Source organism: Leishmania mexicana, chromosome 34, assembly GCF_000234665.1.
Source record: "Leishmania mexicana MHOM/GT/2001/U1103 complete genome, chromosome 34".
NCBI lineage: Eukaryota > Euglenozoa > Kinetoplastea > Trypanosomatida > Trypanosomatidae > Leishmania > Leishmania mexicana.
The window spans coordinates 1,549,591-1,566,498 of NC_018338.1; the positions used below are offsets into that span (position 1 = coordinate 1,549,591).

General features: G+C 57.1%; 6 protein-coding genes across 6 annotated transcripts; all 6 read left to right on the plus strand.

Annotated features, from left to right (window-relative positions):
• Nucleotides 1-3,037: 3,037 nt before the first annotated feature.
• On the plus strand, nt 3,038-3,955 carry LMXM_34_4140 (hypothetical protein, unknown function; the record flags this gene model as incomplete). Its single annotated transcript, XM_003879362.1, has 1 exon — nt 3,038-3,955. One exon carries the CDS (start codon nt 3,038-3,040, stop codon nt 3,953-3,955), a length of 918 nt encoding a protein of 305 aa, XP_003879411.1.
• Nucleotides 3,956-5,948: 1,993 nt separating this feature from the next.
• LMXM_34_4150 (hsp70 subfamily B suppressor 1) lies at nt 5,949-7,886 on the plus strand (the record flags this gene model as incomplete). The annotated part of the gene is made up of 1 exon (XM_003879363.1): nt 5,949-7,886. One exon carries the CDS (start codon nt 5,949-5,951, stop codon nt 7,884-7,886), a length of 1,938 nt encoding a protein of 645 aa, XP_003879412.1.
• Nucleotides 7,887-9,370: 1,484 nt separating this feature from the next.
• Nucleotides 9,371-10,849, plus strand: LMXM_34_4160 (conserved hypothetical protein; the record flags this gene model as incomplete). The annotated part of the gene is made up of 1 exon (XM_003879364.1): nt 9,371-10,849. The coding sequence occupies one exon, from the start codon at nt 9,371-9,373 to the stop codon at nt 10,847-10,849; it is 1,479 nt and encodes a 492-aa protein (XP_003879413.1).
• Nucleotides 10,850-11,693: 844 nt separating this feature from the next.
• On the plus strand, nt 11,694-12,788 carry LMXM_34_4170 (conserved hypothetical protein; the record flags this gene model as incomplete). Its single annotated transcript, XM_003879365.1, has 1 exon — nt 11,694-12,788. One exon carries the CDS (start codon nt 11,694-11,696, stop codon nt 12,786-12,788), a length of 1,095 nt encoding a protein of 364 aa, XP_003879414.1.
• An 850-nt stretch (nt 12,789-13,638) lies between these two features.
• LMXM_34_4180 (conserved hypothetical protein) lies at nt 13,639-15,417 on the plus strand (the record flags this gene model as incomplete). Its single annotated transcript, XM_003879366.1, has 1 exon — nt 13,639-15,417. One exon carries the CDS (start codon nt 13,639-13,641, stop codon nt 15,415-15,417), a length of 1,779 nt encoding a protein of 592 aa, XP_003879415.1.
• An 801-nt stretch (nt 15,418-16,218) lies between these two features.
• Nucleotides 16,219-16,908, plus strand: LMXM_34_4190 (conserved hypothetical protein; the record flags this gene model as incomplete). The annotated part of the gene is made up of 1 exon (XM_003879367.1): nt 16,219-16,908. One exon carries the CDS (start codon nt 16,219-16,221, stop codon nt 16,906-16,908), a length of 690 nt encoding a protein of 229 aa, XP_003879416.1.

Here is a 16,908-nt window from a genome sequence, read left to right on the forward strand (position 1 = left end):
CTTTTTTTTGTTTTTGTGTGCCTGCATGTGTGTGTGTGTGTGTGCCGGCTCTTCCGATCATCCGAACATGCACATCCGTCAGAGGAGAGTAGTGGTCCTTCGAAGGGAAGGATAGAGCGAACAGTGGGTGACCTTCACTTCGTTTTCACGTCACTGCGTAGGGGGAGAGCGAGAGCCACAGACATCCACGCTAAACAGTGCGAACGAGTTGACGTGTTAAGAAGCAAAGAAGATACCAGAGGTCGACATACAGCGAGGAAAAGAGGCGTGCTTGCGCGCGTGACCGCGCACGCGATGGCGATGAAGCGTGTCCTCGTTTTCGCCTCTTTTTTTTGATGTGCGATGCGCATCGACTGCGCACATGAAGGTGTTGGGGTAGTCAGAAGACGTGGTCTTGTGTACATGAGGAAAAAAAGAAATAGGGAGGAAAACAGGGCGAAATTTGGAAGCAGAGCAAGGGTGAAAACGCTTGAAGGCCGAGAAAAAAAACTACCGTTATCTCCTGTAGGCGCCAGGGGTAGGCGAGTTGCGATGCAGAAAATCGTTGCAGTGTGAAGGGCGTAGATAAAAGAGAGAAAAGACGAAAGCATAAGGGAAGATGTGGCGTAGAGGAAAAGAATGCCAACCCCCTTAAACTTCTAAGCGAAGATAGGGGAGTGGTGTGAAGAAAAAAAAGTGACCAGGAGCAAGGCTCACACAAGCACACACAAACACACACACACACACACACAAACGCACTGAGTGATGCACGAAAAGCCGCCGTGAAACGCAATGGGCGAGTGGTGGTGCAGCCGCAGAGGCAGGGAGGGGAGGGGGCGATTGAAAGACAGAGGACGACGAAGGAGGGCATGCAGTGCGTAAGTTGAGGGACGAAGCGACGAATGCAGGTCAGCACGACTACCAACTTCAACGCGCGTCTCTGTAGTGTTCCAGTGCTGCACGCCTGTTTGGTGTCTCCGTCGTTTGCTCTCGTGAACGAGCGTTTTTCATTCAGCCGGTGTGGCCCCCTCCCCCTCCTCTCTCTCTCTTATATCCTTTCAACTTCATTCTCGATTGTTTATGTGATGTTTTTGGGACGTGTGTGCGACTTTGTTCGGTGTCCTTGCTTTTTTCTTTTCTTTATTTCGTCTGGCTCGTTTGCTTCACCCTCTCCCTCTCTCCTCATGGAGCTATGCCTCGGATTAAACTTTTCATCTTTTTTTCCCCCTCTTTGTTTCCCTTTCTCGCATCGGTATCTCTCCGTTTGTGCGTGTGCGTGTGCGTGTGTGTGCGTGTGCTTGTGATGGCGCGTCACTTTCTCCTGTGGCGTTTTCTTTTTTTTGCTTTCATTTTGATGTTGGTTGGCTGGCTGGCTGGTTGGTAGGTTGGCTGGTTTGCTGCATTCGTTATTGCTATGTTGAGCGGAACATAAGAGGAAGAAAAGAGAACTTTAAAGGCGCGCACACCTGCTCTCACACACACACACACACACAGACAGACAGACAGACATGTACACGGATGACAGAACACAAACAAAGCTCGTGCAGTGACGAGCGCACGTTTGCACGTCCTCTTCCGTAGGACAGCACTACTACAACGGCTTGCCTGCATCTTTGTTGTTGTTTTTCCCTTGCCCTCCCTCCATTCCCCACCGTCGTTTTTTTTGTTCTTCGTCGGAACAGAAGCGCAATCAACGCAGTGTGCGCATTCAATAGAGGACGAAATTCAGGAAAATAGAAGTGATGGGGGACGTTTGGGTGGGAGTGGAAGGGGAGAGGGGGAGGGCAGAGGTCGTCATTCTAAGAAGCGCCGAAACGGCGAAACACCAACAACAACAAGAAGGGACCAAGACAATGCCAATCTCAAGGAAGCGAGCAACGCGAGTAGACGCGCGGAGTGGCTTTGGGCTTGTGCTTTTGTGCTGCATGTGTACCGCGATGTAAGCTTGTGCTCGTGTGCGCGAATTTGTGGTCCTGTCGGTGTGTGTGTGTGCGTGTGTGTCTGTGTGTGTCTGTACATGCGTGCCAGCGTGGCTGCGCGAGAGAGACAGAGGGTGGTGGTGGTTGTGTATGACTAACCTTTTTATGAATCCGTAAAAAACAACAACAACAACAAAGGAAACGGAATGAACATCAACAAAAAAGACAAACAAGAAAACCTCATCAGCAGCAACACAAACGAACGTAGTAGTACAAACAGCAAGAGGCGCACATGGGGGTACTGGCGCGTGCGCTGTGTGTGGGTGTGGGTGTGCTGGCGGCTGTCTAGCTCTGGCGCACCGCTCGACTGTGATTCGAAGAGCACACGGATGCTCTATCGATTGGAGCGCTGCTGGTCGAAGTTACGGTCTGCGGCGTGGGCTTTCTGTGCTGAGTGTTGAGGGATAGATGCGGTGATGGCCACTGCCACTGTGCTTCCCAACAGAACTGAACGAGGAGGGAGAGGCGTATTTTGACTCATAAAATACTCCCGTTTTCTCTGGTGATGCCCATGGTGACAGCCGATCATCCCTCTATCGCTTTTGTGCCCCTTGGATGCGTGAGTGGGGGGGGGCACACGCGATGCTGCTCTTTCTTTACATGCCTTCGTTTGTTGTCTGCGCTTTCTTTTTTTCTTCTGCTGCTCACCACTCCCCCGTGCATCATGCATCGAATCATTGGAATAGGTTGTGCCTTACGGCGGCTCGCTGACTGCTTCAACCAGGAACATAGAGAAGCGAGACACACACGTAACTTCCCCTTTTAGAGCACAAACGTATACATGCCGAGAGCGAAGATAAAGAGGTAGCGAAAAAAATCATCCACATCGCAGGCAGACAGACCGCGAAGACGCTTCTCACATCGTCCGCTACGCTTCCCTCGTCTCCCTGCGCAAGAGCAGAAAAAAACAGGTAGCTGGCAAGACGCACCTCGAGATCTGCCGCGATCACCACGCGGGTATCCGATTCTCTGGCCACACCTGCACGGGCGGGAGGGACACCTCTTGCGGGATAATCCCTTCGCGGTCACGTGGCACTGCACGCAGACTTTGTCTTCTCGGCGCGCAGAGTCTATAAAGGATGTTTGACTCACTGCGCCTGCTGGTACTGTCGCTCCTGTATTACCTCGGCTTCACCTATGCCGCCTTTACAGCGCTCAAGCAGCGTTCTACGACGGCGGTGACGGTGGTACCGTCGGCGTTGTCGCCGGCCACTGCAAATGCGCCTCGACAAGGCACCAAGGTACAAATCGGCATCCCTGCGTTGAAGCTCATGATCATGCTTACAACCATGGCACTGCTCTCGCTTGTCGGGGCTGACTGGTTTCCGCTCTTCGCAGAGATGCGCGTGATTTTCATGTACACACTTCTCTATGCACCCCCTTTTGCCCAGCAGGAGCTCTATGATCAGATGTTCGCCCCTCTGCTGGCTCGTGTGGGCGCCTTGGCGCTCTCTCCGCAGACAAGGGACGTAGCTGCCCGCACGGTGTCGCTGTTTGTGGTGCGCCGCTGCATTGACGTTGCGATTGCCGCCATGAACTACACGGAGTGCAGCCGCATCGGCACCGATGCGGCGCGGGACATCTTGAGTAGCCTGCAGTTTTGTCAGCGCGCACTCCAGCAGGCCGCGGATATGACGCGCGAGTCAGAGGGAGCGACATATGCACAGATCGCGCGAGACAGAAACTTTTCCGTCGGCGTCTTCACCTCACATGTGCGACGAGTTCTCATGGCAAGGAAGGAGGAGGAGGACTTCAGCGCCCGTATCCCGCTTGGCCGTATTGTGCGGGATGAACACGTTGACCCCGAGAGCAGTTTGCCTGTGGCGACAGCGTCTCTGTCAGCGATGTCATCTTTTTTCAGTACGACGAGGGATGGGCTGGTGGGTAGCTTGCACAACGAGTACTCACACTCTGGCTTAGAGTGCAGCGAAGGTGGCCGGTCCGATCGCTTGCGTCGCGGTGATCGACACCGGAGGGAGTTGTCTGGCATTTTTTGAAGCGGACGGGCTGTCTTGTGCTGCAACACTGTGACTGAAAGAGAGAAGCGAAAGTGAAGAGGGAGAGGAGGGGCTGCTCATCGATACACACGCACAGACACACACACTTACGAAGACATCGCTACCGCGTTGTGCGGACTGAATGTCTCTTGTGTATGTGTTCTTTGCTTTATGGTGCGTGCTTCGGAATGCCTCTAATCTCTCTATGTATCTTACGTCGCCCTTTCTGTGCTGTAGGCGCATTCTCTTGTCGGGGTATCGTTTGCCCTTTTCTTTGGCTCCTCGCCTTTCTTCTGGATTTGCTGTGTTTATTTCGAAGGACTCGTGCCACTGCCATGTCCCAGATGCTGAGGGCAAGGATCTTTTTTTTCGTTAGATGCCCTCTGCCTCGCCTTCTCCAGTCATCTCGCAGCACCTGCCTCCTTTTCTACTCACCACACACCCCTCTCTTCGAGCTCATCGCTGTTTCTCTCATGTGAAGCCGTGTTTTTCCTGGCGTCCCTCCTCTTTGTGTTTATCGGTGGACGATCATCTCGTCTTTCATCTCTCCGTCCTTGCCTCCCCCCGTCCCCCCGCGCGGTTTTGAATGTGTACGCAGCGGCAGCGGCTTTTTTTCCTGGGCTGGTGTTTGTGCGGCGTAAGTGTGTGTGTACGTTGTGTACGTGTGTGCATGCGCATCCTTTCTTTTCCTCATTTTGTTGCTGACTCCAATGCGTTTGCTACGGTCATTACTTGACACGTTCTTTCGGTGCTTCTACGCGACCCACGCGCGTGAATTAGAGTCCCCTGCTGCATCACACGAGAAAGAGTACCCATGGCAAAGGATTCTGTGAGAGGAAGAAGACCGAAGGCGTGTGCACAGCATCAGTACATCCACCTTTCTCCCGCCTCTTTCCAACGTTCTCATACTCGCGACGTTTTACCGCCGTTTCCACGACGGTAGGCACTTCTGACAGGGATGTAACCTACTTCCGGCACGCGTACATCGCGACGCCCCGGCACGGAGGTGGCCGTCGCCTTCTCCCGTGAGCATGCGTTAAAATGGACGAAGCGTGTGCGCTGCAACGACAGCTTGCGCCGTCGTTCCGTCACCACAACGTTGGCGACCTTGCACGATGCGTGGAGATGTGTGCGTGTTAGCTCGAGGCATCCAACAACTCGCTCCCCTTCGCTCTCTTGCACTCTCACACTCTAACGGCGTGCTCTGCGCGTTTTTCATGTTTTTTTTTTCGACCAAAAAAAATATTTCTCTTAACGCATGGGCACCCCCCCGCACACACACACACACACACACACAAATGTATACGCGATCGAAAACGGATGCGGATACCTTTCTATGGGTACCAGGGAGGTTGATACTCTTCTTCCCCTATCTTCCTTTCCGCTCGGAGCGCTTAAGCAACATCGCCACCGCACACACGCACACAGACGCAGCCACCATCTCACATAGGCCGTTGCCTCTCTCTCTGTGCTGTCCTTGCGTGAGAAGGGGTGTCGAAGCGACGGCAGAGGAGTGCTTTGCCGAAGGGTGACCCACTGTGTGTGTGTGCGTTTTTGTATGCGTGTGTCTGTTCGATTGTTGTTGCTCTGCCGTCTTCGCGACGCAAGCGCTTCGACTGTCTGAAATCTCACAGGGCTACACGCACCGAGTGCACGTATGCATCCCAGTAGGCGACGTTCCTTCGTTTTTCTCTGGGGGTTGGGGACATAATTTCTTTTTTTTTCGTTTTGCTCGTTGAAGTAGCTCGGCAGCAGCTTTCCTCCTCTTCCTTGTGAACCCACGTGCCCACCGGCGCAGGTGAAGAGACGACGCACCGCACGCTCTCCCCGGTTGACAGAGTTTGCACCCATCGCCGTCAAGAGAGGCGTGCCGATCGCCCTCGTTTTTTTCGTTCTCTTCGTTTCTAACGCACGGACACCCCTTACAAACGGAGTCGCTGCCACCCCCTCCTCTCCCTCCACACACACACACACGGCAGACACGCGCGTCGCAATGAATCGACACAACAAGTTTTACGCCGAGGTGGCTGACGAGTTGGAGGGGGACGACTACTACGATGACGACGACTACAACTATGATGAAGAGTACGAAGAGGAGGGGGAGTACGACGAGGCAGCGTACGAGGCCACAGCGAGTGCGGCGTCGCCTGAACCGGCGCACATGTCCAAAAGCACCACGCAGGCGACTGCGCCCGCAGCGCCGGTCGTGCGCGTTAACCCCTACACAACGATATCGCCGCAGGTGGACGACGACTACGAGCTGCTCGACATGCTGCTGCCGCAGCTGCACGCCTTGTGGAAGTTGAATGCACCGACGATGCTGCCGCTCACGGAGAGCGAGGCGGTCACGGCACTGCGGGCAAGCAACTACGACGTTGAGCCCGCCTTCCTGCAACTCAAAGAAAAGCGAGACGAGGAGCGCTTCAAGCGCGGCGGGGGCTTCCTGAAGGTCGCCGCAGCCGCTGGACCTGGGAAGCGAGCTTCCACTCTTCCAGCTGTCGAGTCAGCAGAACCGGGCGGCGAGGAGGCGAGCGATAACGAGGGCAACTCTGCATCGCCGAGCGCGAGCTCTGGCCGCACCACGAACACCTTGAGAGGCTCGAAGGGCACATCGCAGCGACGCACGAAGCAGATGCTAGAGATGGAACCGGACAAGGAGAAGCCGGACTGCACCTTTGTGATTGCCGGTCACGTCGACGCCGGAAAAAGCACCACGCTGGGCCACCTCCTCCTGCTCTTGGGCCGCGTTAGCATCCAGGATGTCGAGAGAAACGAAAAAGCAGACCGCACGCACCACAAGGACTCCTTCAAGTACGCCTGGTTGCTGGACCAGTGTGAGGAGGAGCGGCGCCGTGGCGTCACCATCGACTCTGGTTCCTTTTGCTTCGAAACAGAGCACCGTCGCGTGCACATCCTCGATGCCCCAGGGCACAAGGACTTTGTGCTGAACATGATCAGCAGTGCCACCCAGGCCGACGCCGCCTTGCTCGTCGTGACGGCGGCCACCTCAGAGTTCGAGACGGGGCTGCACCACGGTACCAAGTCTCATCTTCTGGTCTTGAAAACGCTCGGCGTCGGGTCCATCGTTGTCGCCGTCAACAAGATGGACGCCGTTGCCTATTCACAGGAGCGCTACGACTACGTGGTGCGGGAGCTGCAGCTCCTGCTGAAGCAGACCCGCATCCCCGAGGAGGCCATCATTGGCTTCTGCCCCATTAGCGGCATGACAGGCGTCAACATCACTCAGCGGGGCGCCAAGGAAACGCCGTGGTACCACGATCTCAGTTTAATCGAGATGATTGACAAGTGCCCGTTGGAGAGTCGCCTCGTGAACAGCCCGCTGCGCCTGAGTCTGCAAGACGTGCAGGGCACCACCCTCTACGCCAAGGTTGAGAGCGGAAGGCTCTTCACAGGGGACACGGTTCATTTCGTGCCGAGCGAGGTGCGGGTCGCCGTCAAGTCGATTCAAAAGCCCACTGTGGCTGGCCCCGTTCTCGTCGCCTTTGCTGGCGAGACGGTGGAAATCAGCACAAACTCGTCCGTGACAGGACTGTACCCGGGCTGTGTGGGCTGCGAGCCGAATTTGCTGATCCACAGCTCTACCGACTTCGAGGCGCATATTCAAACCTTTCGCACCCTCACCAAGTCCATCTTGCCAGGGGCGAGCTTCACCATCATTGTGCACGCCCTGACGGTGCGGGTGCATGTTGTCGCACTCATCTCGAAGATGGACAGCAAAACAGGAAACTGGTCGAAGGGGATGGTGAAGTGTGTGCCGCCGGCCGCGCAGGCGATGATGCTCTTTCGTGCCGAGTCTCCTGTCGCCCTCGAACCGGCGACGGAGTGCCGCGCGCTGGGGCGGTTTGTCCTTCAGCAGGATGGCGAAACGGTTGCTGGCGGCTTGGTGACACGCGTTGTGGACAAGCCGTGAGACACGCGCAGAGGCACACACACACACACACACAGAGAGATACAACGACAGAGAAGGCATAGGCGACAACGCGAAGTGCGCGATCAGGCGCCGTAGCACGGCTCCCCTTTCTCTTGTGCGTGCACTGTCTCTCCGCCTAACACTCGCCATCTCTGCTTGCGGCGTGGGCACAGTCTGCTTTGTGCCTCTTCTCGAGGACGCCGTTGCCGCCGTTTCGTGTCAGCTTGTTCGTTGTTGTTCATCATCGTTGGCCTTCGCGCGGCTCCATGCATAAACGTGGGAGGTGTATCGCATCAAGTCTTGCGCTTGCAGCGGACTTCGTGCGCGGCTTCGTCTTCCACCGTTTCTCAGCGACAGCATGAACGACCCCCTTCCCCTCTCACAGTTATGCGCGAGTGCGCTGGCACAGGAACGGATGCCCCGAGGCGTGTGAGAAGGAGCTGGGGGTGGTAAAGAGGCTGCTCGTTGTGGGAATGGGAGTTTGTGAGAGGGAGGGAGATGAGTGAACACGCGGCCCCGCTGCCTCCGTCTCTTTCTCTCTTGCCAGCGGCAGTGTGCCCCAACTCGCTTATCGCAGCACACACGCACATGCACGCAAGGAAATGGGACTTAACTGGTTGCGAAACAAAAACAAACAATCTGCAGAACCGTAAAGAAACGAGAGAGAGAAAGTCACGACAGCCCACAACGACCGGGGCATGGGCGACTGTCTGGCTGGTTTCCCTAAATTAGCGTCACTGCACCTCAGTGGCGGGGGAGGGTTTCGTTGTCGGCGTTGCCATGTAGCCCTCTCCCTCACACCGTCTGACCCATCGCCCACTCTACGGAGAAGCGGACAGCGCGAGATGGAGCCCGCGTGCACACCTGGGCTCAGGTGTCTGACTGTTTTGAGCACGCCTTCCTCAGCGTTTTATGATGCATCTCTCCCTCTTTGCTGTCCTACTCGTTCTCCGATGCTGTCATTCTCCGTTTTGTTTCCCACGAATCTCTGCTTGTCGAATGCGATATCTGCCCTACGTACAACTCGGTGATGGCAGCATCCGTATTTTGTGTATTTGCACCTGTGTGCAGCGCGGAACAGGGCTCACGATTTTGTTGCTTGCGAGTCCGTCGCCGTCCCGCTCCCTGTCGCGCTCTTTGTGAAATCTGAGAAGAGGGATATTAACTCAGAGACGCATCCGGCACGATCGCCTTCACGCGCACGCGCACAACGGCTGCTGTTGTGTCCACTGTTGTAGCGATTCTTGTCAACACAGAACACACACACACACGTAGACGTACAAAAGGGATATTAATGTAAGCAAACAACAACAACATCAAGTGAGGGCCAATCACGCCGAGGCATCGTTTTTGTTTTGTTTTTATCTCTGTGTGACCCCCGCTCTTGATCCTCCTGTTGTTCCTCCTCATTTCGTCACTCCTCCCCCTCCCGTCCCCTTGTTGCTGGCACCACGTCGTGGCTTGGTGAGCTGTTCCGGGGCTGGATGGGATCGCTCGTCATGGGGCGCTGCAGGCGTGTTGCAGAGGAGACGTTCGAGTTCCGGGAGGAGTACGCCCTACTTGACGCCCCCATCACCAATGCCGAACACATCCCTCTGCGCCTGAGCCCTCAGGAACGCAAGATACAGCGCCTCATGCGAGGCGTCATTCTTGCCTCCTCCTACACGGACAAGGTCGACTCCGCTTCTGCCTTGAAGCTCAAGAATCGGGAGCTGCTCATCGTGAAGGAGCTCACGAACGCACTGACGGGACTCATTGTAGGTCTCGACATGCGCAAGGCTGCATCCTTCATGCGCGACCACGAGTTCACGCCGTATCAGCACGAGATCCGTGCCGCGATTGAGATGTGCCGGCGCTACAAGATGATGAACCCGGATTTACTACGCACCGACTACGTCAAGTTCCTTTACATGATTCAAGACGCGGTGCAGAGTGACATGGCTCGCGAGGCGCTCGGCTTCAATGTCGTGAAGGAGCTGGTGACGGTGGGTCGATACTGCGAGATACACAATATGCAGGACATCTTGCAGGACGCACGGCTGCCTCACTGCATCACGCCGGTTCCCGTCATGAAGGACCGCAGCATGCTGAACCGGTGCTTGCGTGGCAAGGACGCCGTTGTGGGGAAGCTCGTGAGGCAGTACGCCAACGAGCACCGCATGCATGAGGACAATGTGGAAGTAGTGGTCCGAAGTCTCAACGATGCAAACTGCTTTTCCAATGACAATGTTGAGACATCCGAGCGACTGCTCGAATTGTTGAAGCAGTACTTCACGCCGACCTCGTGTACTGAGCTGACGAGCTTGGCGATCAACGAGGGCGCCGACGGCAGCCGACTGACACACAATCACAAGATGCAGTACATCTTTGTTCTGCAGAGTCTCTCGCTGTGGAAGAACATGTGCCGAAAGATGTACCTGCTGTGGTCTCTCGCGGAGGAGGACATGCTGAATCCAAACGAGAAGTACAAGCTGCGCATGACGGGGCAGGGGCTGCAGCGGGTGCAGAAGGCGCCACAACTTTTCAAGGCGGTTCAGCAGGTGCTGCAGGAGACCAAGGAGGAGCTAGGTGAGTGGGTCGGGTCGGAGCGGATCCACCTCGGTGACGATCAGGTGCCAAACGCGTTCCATTTCATCGACAAGTACGGCCAAGTGTCCCGCATCATCATTCCCATTCTCCGCACCTTAGGCCATATCGACCACCTCGAGCGACACGCTGACCACGCGGCCTACCTGCGCGAGGTCTGGGGTGGTGGTGAGCAGGCAAAGCGTGCCATATTGCGCGACTTCTTCCGGCATGGCTTCGACGGCAGCGGCGGAGACAACATGGACGACGCGGGCAGCTGCATCGATGGCCGACTCACCAGTGCGTGGAACTGGTGCAACAACATCCGCTTCAAGGAGTTTTATCCACTCTTCCTCTTCTCTGGCTTTAGCTCTTTTGACGGTGATATGAGTTTGTAGTGGACGGCGAGGCCCATTAGTGATGTTAAAGGTTTATTCAGATGCGTGTGCTGGGCTCGTCTTGGGTTCATCGCATGCTACACCAACGGTGCCGCACGCTCTGGCACGCCGCTGGCGAGCCGCTGACTTTTCTCTCCGTCTGTCTCTCCAGTTGCGCTGCGTTTCTTACTCTGTATGTTGACTCTCTCCTGTTCCTCGTGTTTTTTAGTCGTGTTTTGCTTACAGACTCCCGGTCACCACACGCCCTTCTCGTCTTGGAGTAACGTGTACCAGCAGAAAAAAAAGAGAGCAATGGTGGCATGTGGTCACGACGCATGCACCCATGTCTAGACACACGCGCTTGGCGACATCGCCAGTCCAGTGACGCGGTGAGCGCGAGAGGCCGCGGCGTGAGAAGGTACGAGTGATCCGAAGAGCTTTCCGTGCTCGGCGTCGCACCCGTATGGGTACCGTAAAAGCCTGTACGCGCCCTCGTCAGAGAGGCGTTTTGCATCTCGCTCATAGCGTCGCGGTTGATCAGTCTCTAGCGTGTCGCTCTGCTTGACTTTCATCCTTTCTGTGTTTTTTTTTCCGCCCTCCGCTTCTCGCTCTCTGTGCTGTGGTGCTTGACACATTCGATAATGCGGTGCCCATGGGTTATTCTCACGTTCGCCTGGCGGTGCACCACTGCCACCATACTCCATCCACACCAACGTCCCAAAACACATACGGGCTGTGGAGAGTTGCCGATTGCCGTCAGCACACCCGCGCTCCCGCTGAAGAGAAGGCGTGCGATCTGCAGCCTAGCTGACGGTGACTTTTTTTCGTTTATGGCGCGTGTGGGTCCGTTCGCGGACACTCGCACATGCCGCCAAAAGCTCCCAACCTCAAGTTTAAGCCGAAGCTTGTGCTTCGTGAGGATGACACGACCACGCGTCCTCCTCCTACACAGGCCACCGGAGATCTAAGCCTGGTGCAGCTCGCTCGCCTGCAAGGTCTCTACATCGAGGAGCAGGCGCTATCGTCGTCGGAAGCCGTCGCTGGCTCAGGAGACCGACTGGCGCCGGCCTCGTCTTCCTTTGCGCACGGTGGTGGTGATGGCGAGGGAGGCGGCGCCGATGGATCGTCATCCGCCCCACGCGGGGGACAGCCACAGCAACGCTGCGCAAATCTGTCGAACAACGGGGATGGTGCGCGGGGAATCGCAGCGTCCTCATTCTTGCGCCCCAAGGGCCGCAGCCACCATCTGAGTGCCCACGCTGCCCTCGAGGAGGCTTCACGCAGGCACGTCGACATCTTCCAGTACCCTGAGACGGCGCCGCCGCTTCCACACAACTCGATGAACACGATCGTAGCGCCGAGTGCATTACGCAATGATGATCCTATGCACTCAGGGCTGTACGCCCCACTTCCGCTCGACGCTTCTCTGCCGTCGCGACTCGCAGCAGAAGAGCGCGGTGCTCTCTCTGCGCCTCCAGGTGCGGCAAGCGGCACACCGCAGCCGTTGGCTGCGGCACCGATGGATGATGACGGCACTGCTTTCTTGCGCGAGGCGGAGTTGGAGCAGCAACACGCCTACGCAGCAAACATGCGCTTTTACGAGGACAGTCTGCGACCCATGCAGGCCAGTGTGCCGTCTGCGACGCCAGCAACTGGTGGGCTGGTGTGGATGCAGCTTCCCCGCTTTCACGAAAACGCGCCCTTCTCATTCTTTGATCTTCCACCAGGCAAGGTAGGTGTGCTGAAGGTGCTGCGTAGCGGCCGTATGGTGCTGGAGATTGCGGGCGTGTACTACGACGTCGCGGTGGAGGGGTACGAGGACGCCGGCAACGACGGCGCCTGTGCGATGGCGGTGGCGACCCAGCCGAGCGCGTACCCGTCGAATCCGTCGTCGAAGGCGAGCTGCTACGAGCTCGGTCTGCTGCAGAAGAAGCTGATTTGCACCCCCACTCTTCCGTGAGCGAGACTCACGGCGCTTGTGCCACACGAGAGCGACGGCAGAGCAAGAAGAAACGCGGGAATGCCGCGCCCCACCGCGAAGATAGTCCCTCGCGCTGCTGCTGGCCTGCGTGGCATCACAGTTGTGCATGCGCGTCCCTGTGTGTACCGTTTCCGTAACGCGCGTCTAAGGCATCACGTTTGCGCAACTATATCTACAAGCATCCATACTGTGTGCCACAGGGGCAGAAGACAGCATGATGCCTGGGCCGCCGTTTGCGACTTTCTTCTGCTGATTCCACACTGCGACGTTTGGCCGTGGAGGAGAGACGAGCACACGCACACGCGCACGCAGATGGCAACGTCACTTGCCCTTCTTTTTTTTGTTCGCATGTGCTGCCTTCGCAGCTCGATCTGTGACCTGATGGCTTGTATGCGCACTGTAGGGCGCAGGCGATGACCACCTCCCTTGTGGGCCGGTAACTTTGCTCGCCTCCCTTCACCTTCTCTCTTGGCCTTTTCGTCTCGCTTGCTTCCTCACTTGGCCGTGCTTGCTCATGTCGGTTCGCTGGCGTGCCAATCGCTGCTCTGCGCACTGTCGTCACAGTGGCCACCCAACGCCGCTGCTCCCTTGTCGCGTTTTCGCAGCGGCGCCTCGGTCGTGGAAAGAGTCTGTTGCCCTTCACCCGCTTCCTATCTTTGCTGGCCTCCTGGTCAGAGCAAAAACCGGAGAACCCACGCATGCGGGAGTGTCTCTGCGCATCTGCCGTGGTGGGCGAGTTGCTCCCTGTCCCGCCTCCCTGTCCGTCTCCCTCACCCTGGTGCGCAACATAAAAACGCACGGGAGGCGGCTGAGCAGCTGAGCTGTCAGCATGCCCACATCCAAGGAGGGGAATCGAGGGGAATCAGAGAAATTCTGGCTCTACGCCTTTCGCGATCACTTGGCAAACCTGCGGGCCTTTTCAAATTGCATCGAAACCGCCGACGTGAACGGGGTTGGGGACTACCAGCTTCTCGTGGCCGATGGCGGCAAGCGCATCAAGGTGTACGCCGGCACCTCTCTCCAGCGTGAGTTGCCGTTCTTCGGGGTGCCGTCCGCGATCACGTCTTTTTTCATGGATGACGGCGACGCCTTTAGCAAGCCGGTCATCGCGGTCGCCACGGGGCCATACATTTTCATGTACCGCAGCAACAAGCCGCTCTACCGCTTCATGGTGCCGCCGACTCCTCTAGACCCACAGGAGCTGGCCATCTGGCAGGACCTCGCCACGGAGGTGCTCATCACTGAGGAGGCGGTGAAGAAACTAGAAAGCCTGCTAGACTCCGGCGTGCAGACCTCCTCGCGCACGCTGGAACTGCTGCTGAAGGAGACGCCGGAGGAGCGCAACGAGTTTGTCTCCCGCCTGCGCTCTGTTCCGCTCATACAAATGGACGTTGTCTGCTGCTTGGCATCCATCCCGCTAAACTCGCTGGACGAGGGAGGAAGAAGCGCGCTGGTGATTGGCACCGAGGCTGGTTTCCTCTACGTCCTCAAGAACAACGCGGCCGAGGTGGCGCTGAAGGTGGTGCTGCCGAGCACGCCTGTGTTTCTGATTGCGGCCGGCTGCTTTGAGGTGGACTATCGAGTGGTGGTCGCGTGCCGCGACGGCCGCGTGTACTCGATCAAGCAAGGTAACCTGCACAGCGCTGTGATTCAGCCAGACGCGCAGCCGTGTGCCATTGCCCGGTACAACAACTTCATTGCTGTGGCCACGACGGCAAACACGCTCTCCTACTACAACCTCAAGGGAAAGAAACAGCAGAGCGTCTTTTTGCCATGCTCTATCAGTGGCCTTTCCACCATCAACAACGCCGTCACTGGCGAGGCACGCGGGCTTATCGTGGCGCTCAGCAACGGCGAGATTCGCGTCTACGTTGGCACTCAGCTGCACCACGTCAGCTTGGCCTACGGCACCGTGACGGCGATAAAGTTTGGTCGCTACGGCCGCTCAGATGGCGCGCTTGTACTCGTGCTGCAGAACGGCTCCCTCGTGGTCGAGCTGCTTCACCGCGGTGTGAACTTGTCTTGTAGCAAAAAGGTAGAAACGGGCCCACCACCGCAGCAGGACGTCCCCATCCCCATCCCGCACCTCAGCTCCGTGTTCGCGACGCAGTCATCGCGCGAGCGCAAGCACGGGGTGGAGATGTACCAGCTCTTTCAGTACGACTTGTCGCAACTGCGGCTCACGACGGCGAAGGCGTACCTGGAGATGATTGCCAACGGCTCTGTGCCCTCCGAGTTGGGCAACATGACCCAAGAAAATGAAGAAGTGACGGAGTCCTCGCTGCGGCTGAACGCTGTCGTGCAGGGACTTGGGCCGGTGTTCAAGGTGAAGGTGCAGCTGCAGAACGTCGGTGAGGCGCCACTGCACGCCGTGCGCGTCGTGTTCTGTCTCTCTGAAGACGACGTCTATTGTATGCCGCAGCAGATCTTTTTCATTCCCACGTTGCTGCCATCTCTGCCGCTCTCCTGCGCCGCATTCGTGACAACCTCGGAAGGGGAGGCCAAGGGCAACCCCATTCTGGTCATTGCAACCGGTCCAAAGAGCCGTACACCGTTGGCAAGCACACTTGTTGATCTGCCGGAGGTGGAAGCAATGGCAGAAGTGTAGCTCTATCGGGAGGTGGTTAGCAGCCATGTATTCACCTTTTCAAGGACGGTTGAGGCTTTCCGTTGGCTATGTCACCTCCCTCCCCTTTCGGCATCGCCCCCGTATGCGAAAAACAACGGATACGCACGCCTTGAGTCCTTTTTGCTGTTTGCGGCGAAGGATAAGATGGAAAGTGGATCGGTGCGTGCGTACGTGTGTATGTGTGTGTGGGAGGGGGGTGGATGGTGTTGAGAGACTCCCTTATGTGTTGCTCGTGAGCTCTGCTGCTGGTGGCGTGCGTCTGCACGCGCATCCTGCTTCCCCTTCCACGAAGGATCTGCAGGCTGCACAGCTCTGATGACGGAGGAGGAGGAGGGGGAGTAAGATACAGGGAGAGAGAGGGGCTCCAGCTCTCTTTCGTTTTGACGCCGCGGCTTCTTCCGCCTCAAGGTCTCTGTGCATTGACCATGTTGCCTCTAAGTCTCAACGGCAAAAAAAGAAAAACTGGCGCTCCTGGTAGAGGAGCGAAATCTTGTACAAGTAACCTCAGCCCCCGTCGTACGTTCTGTGGTGCAGCGCCGCGCAGATGCCGAGGTCTCGCTGATATCGAATGGGAAAGGAGCAACCGTTTCCGGTGTTCCCGTTTCGTGTGCTCGATACACCTTTGGTTGTGACGCTACGGTTGCGTTGTCGGGGTACTCATCACCTGCGGGATAACTCTTCTTTCCTTTCCCTGGCGATTATACCGGCCCACCACAAACGCGCCTTTATCACGGCACACAGCAGGCCTTCACCGTGCAGCAAGGTCAAAAAGTACACGGCATGCCGGTTAAGACAGCGGCCATGCTGCCTCCGCCTCCGTCTGAGGAAGGGCTGGCGACGCCGTCCGCGTCTCCCTCACAGGCGCAGTTCACGGGAATGCCTGAGTCCACCACCGCTGCATCTTCATCGAGGACGACAGCAGCCATCTCACAAGGGGAGGGCTCGGCTAACGACTCGGGAACACCCGTAATTACCACGGCGCCACGCGCCACGCGCCTCTTGAAGGATGTCGAGGCCGAGGAGAACCGCTACCTCTATGAAACTCTCTACAAGTCGCTCGATGACACCGCTGACACGGCCATCCGCGAGGAGCTCACTGTCGGCGACACTGTACGTTTCGCCCGCGACGCCAAACGAGAGTTCATCACGGCTGCAACGATGCCGCTGAGCGAAAAGGCGAAGAACTGCTCCGCGCTCGTGCGCAGTTTTTCCCAAAAGCAGAACCAGCAGGTGGTCTGCGTGTTCATTGTGTTCAGCGTGCTCATGATGACAATTCCTTTGATAGTCCTTCTTATCGGCACGCGACTAATTGCCCCGCGGCTCGATATGGACCCGACGCTGTGTGGAGGTGGTTTGGCTGTGTTCGCAGCGATATCGCTTATGGGCTCCTACGTGGTGTACGCCATGGTGGAGGAAGCGGAGTTCGGCAAGCAGAATGCAAGCGAGGCCGAGAGTAAGAAGGAACGCTGA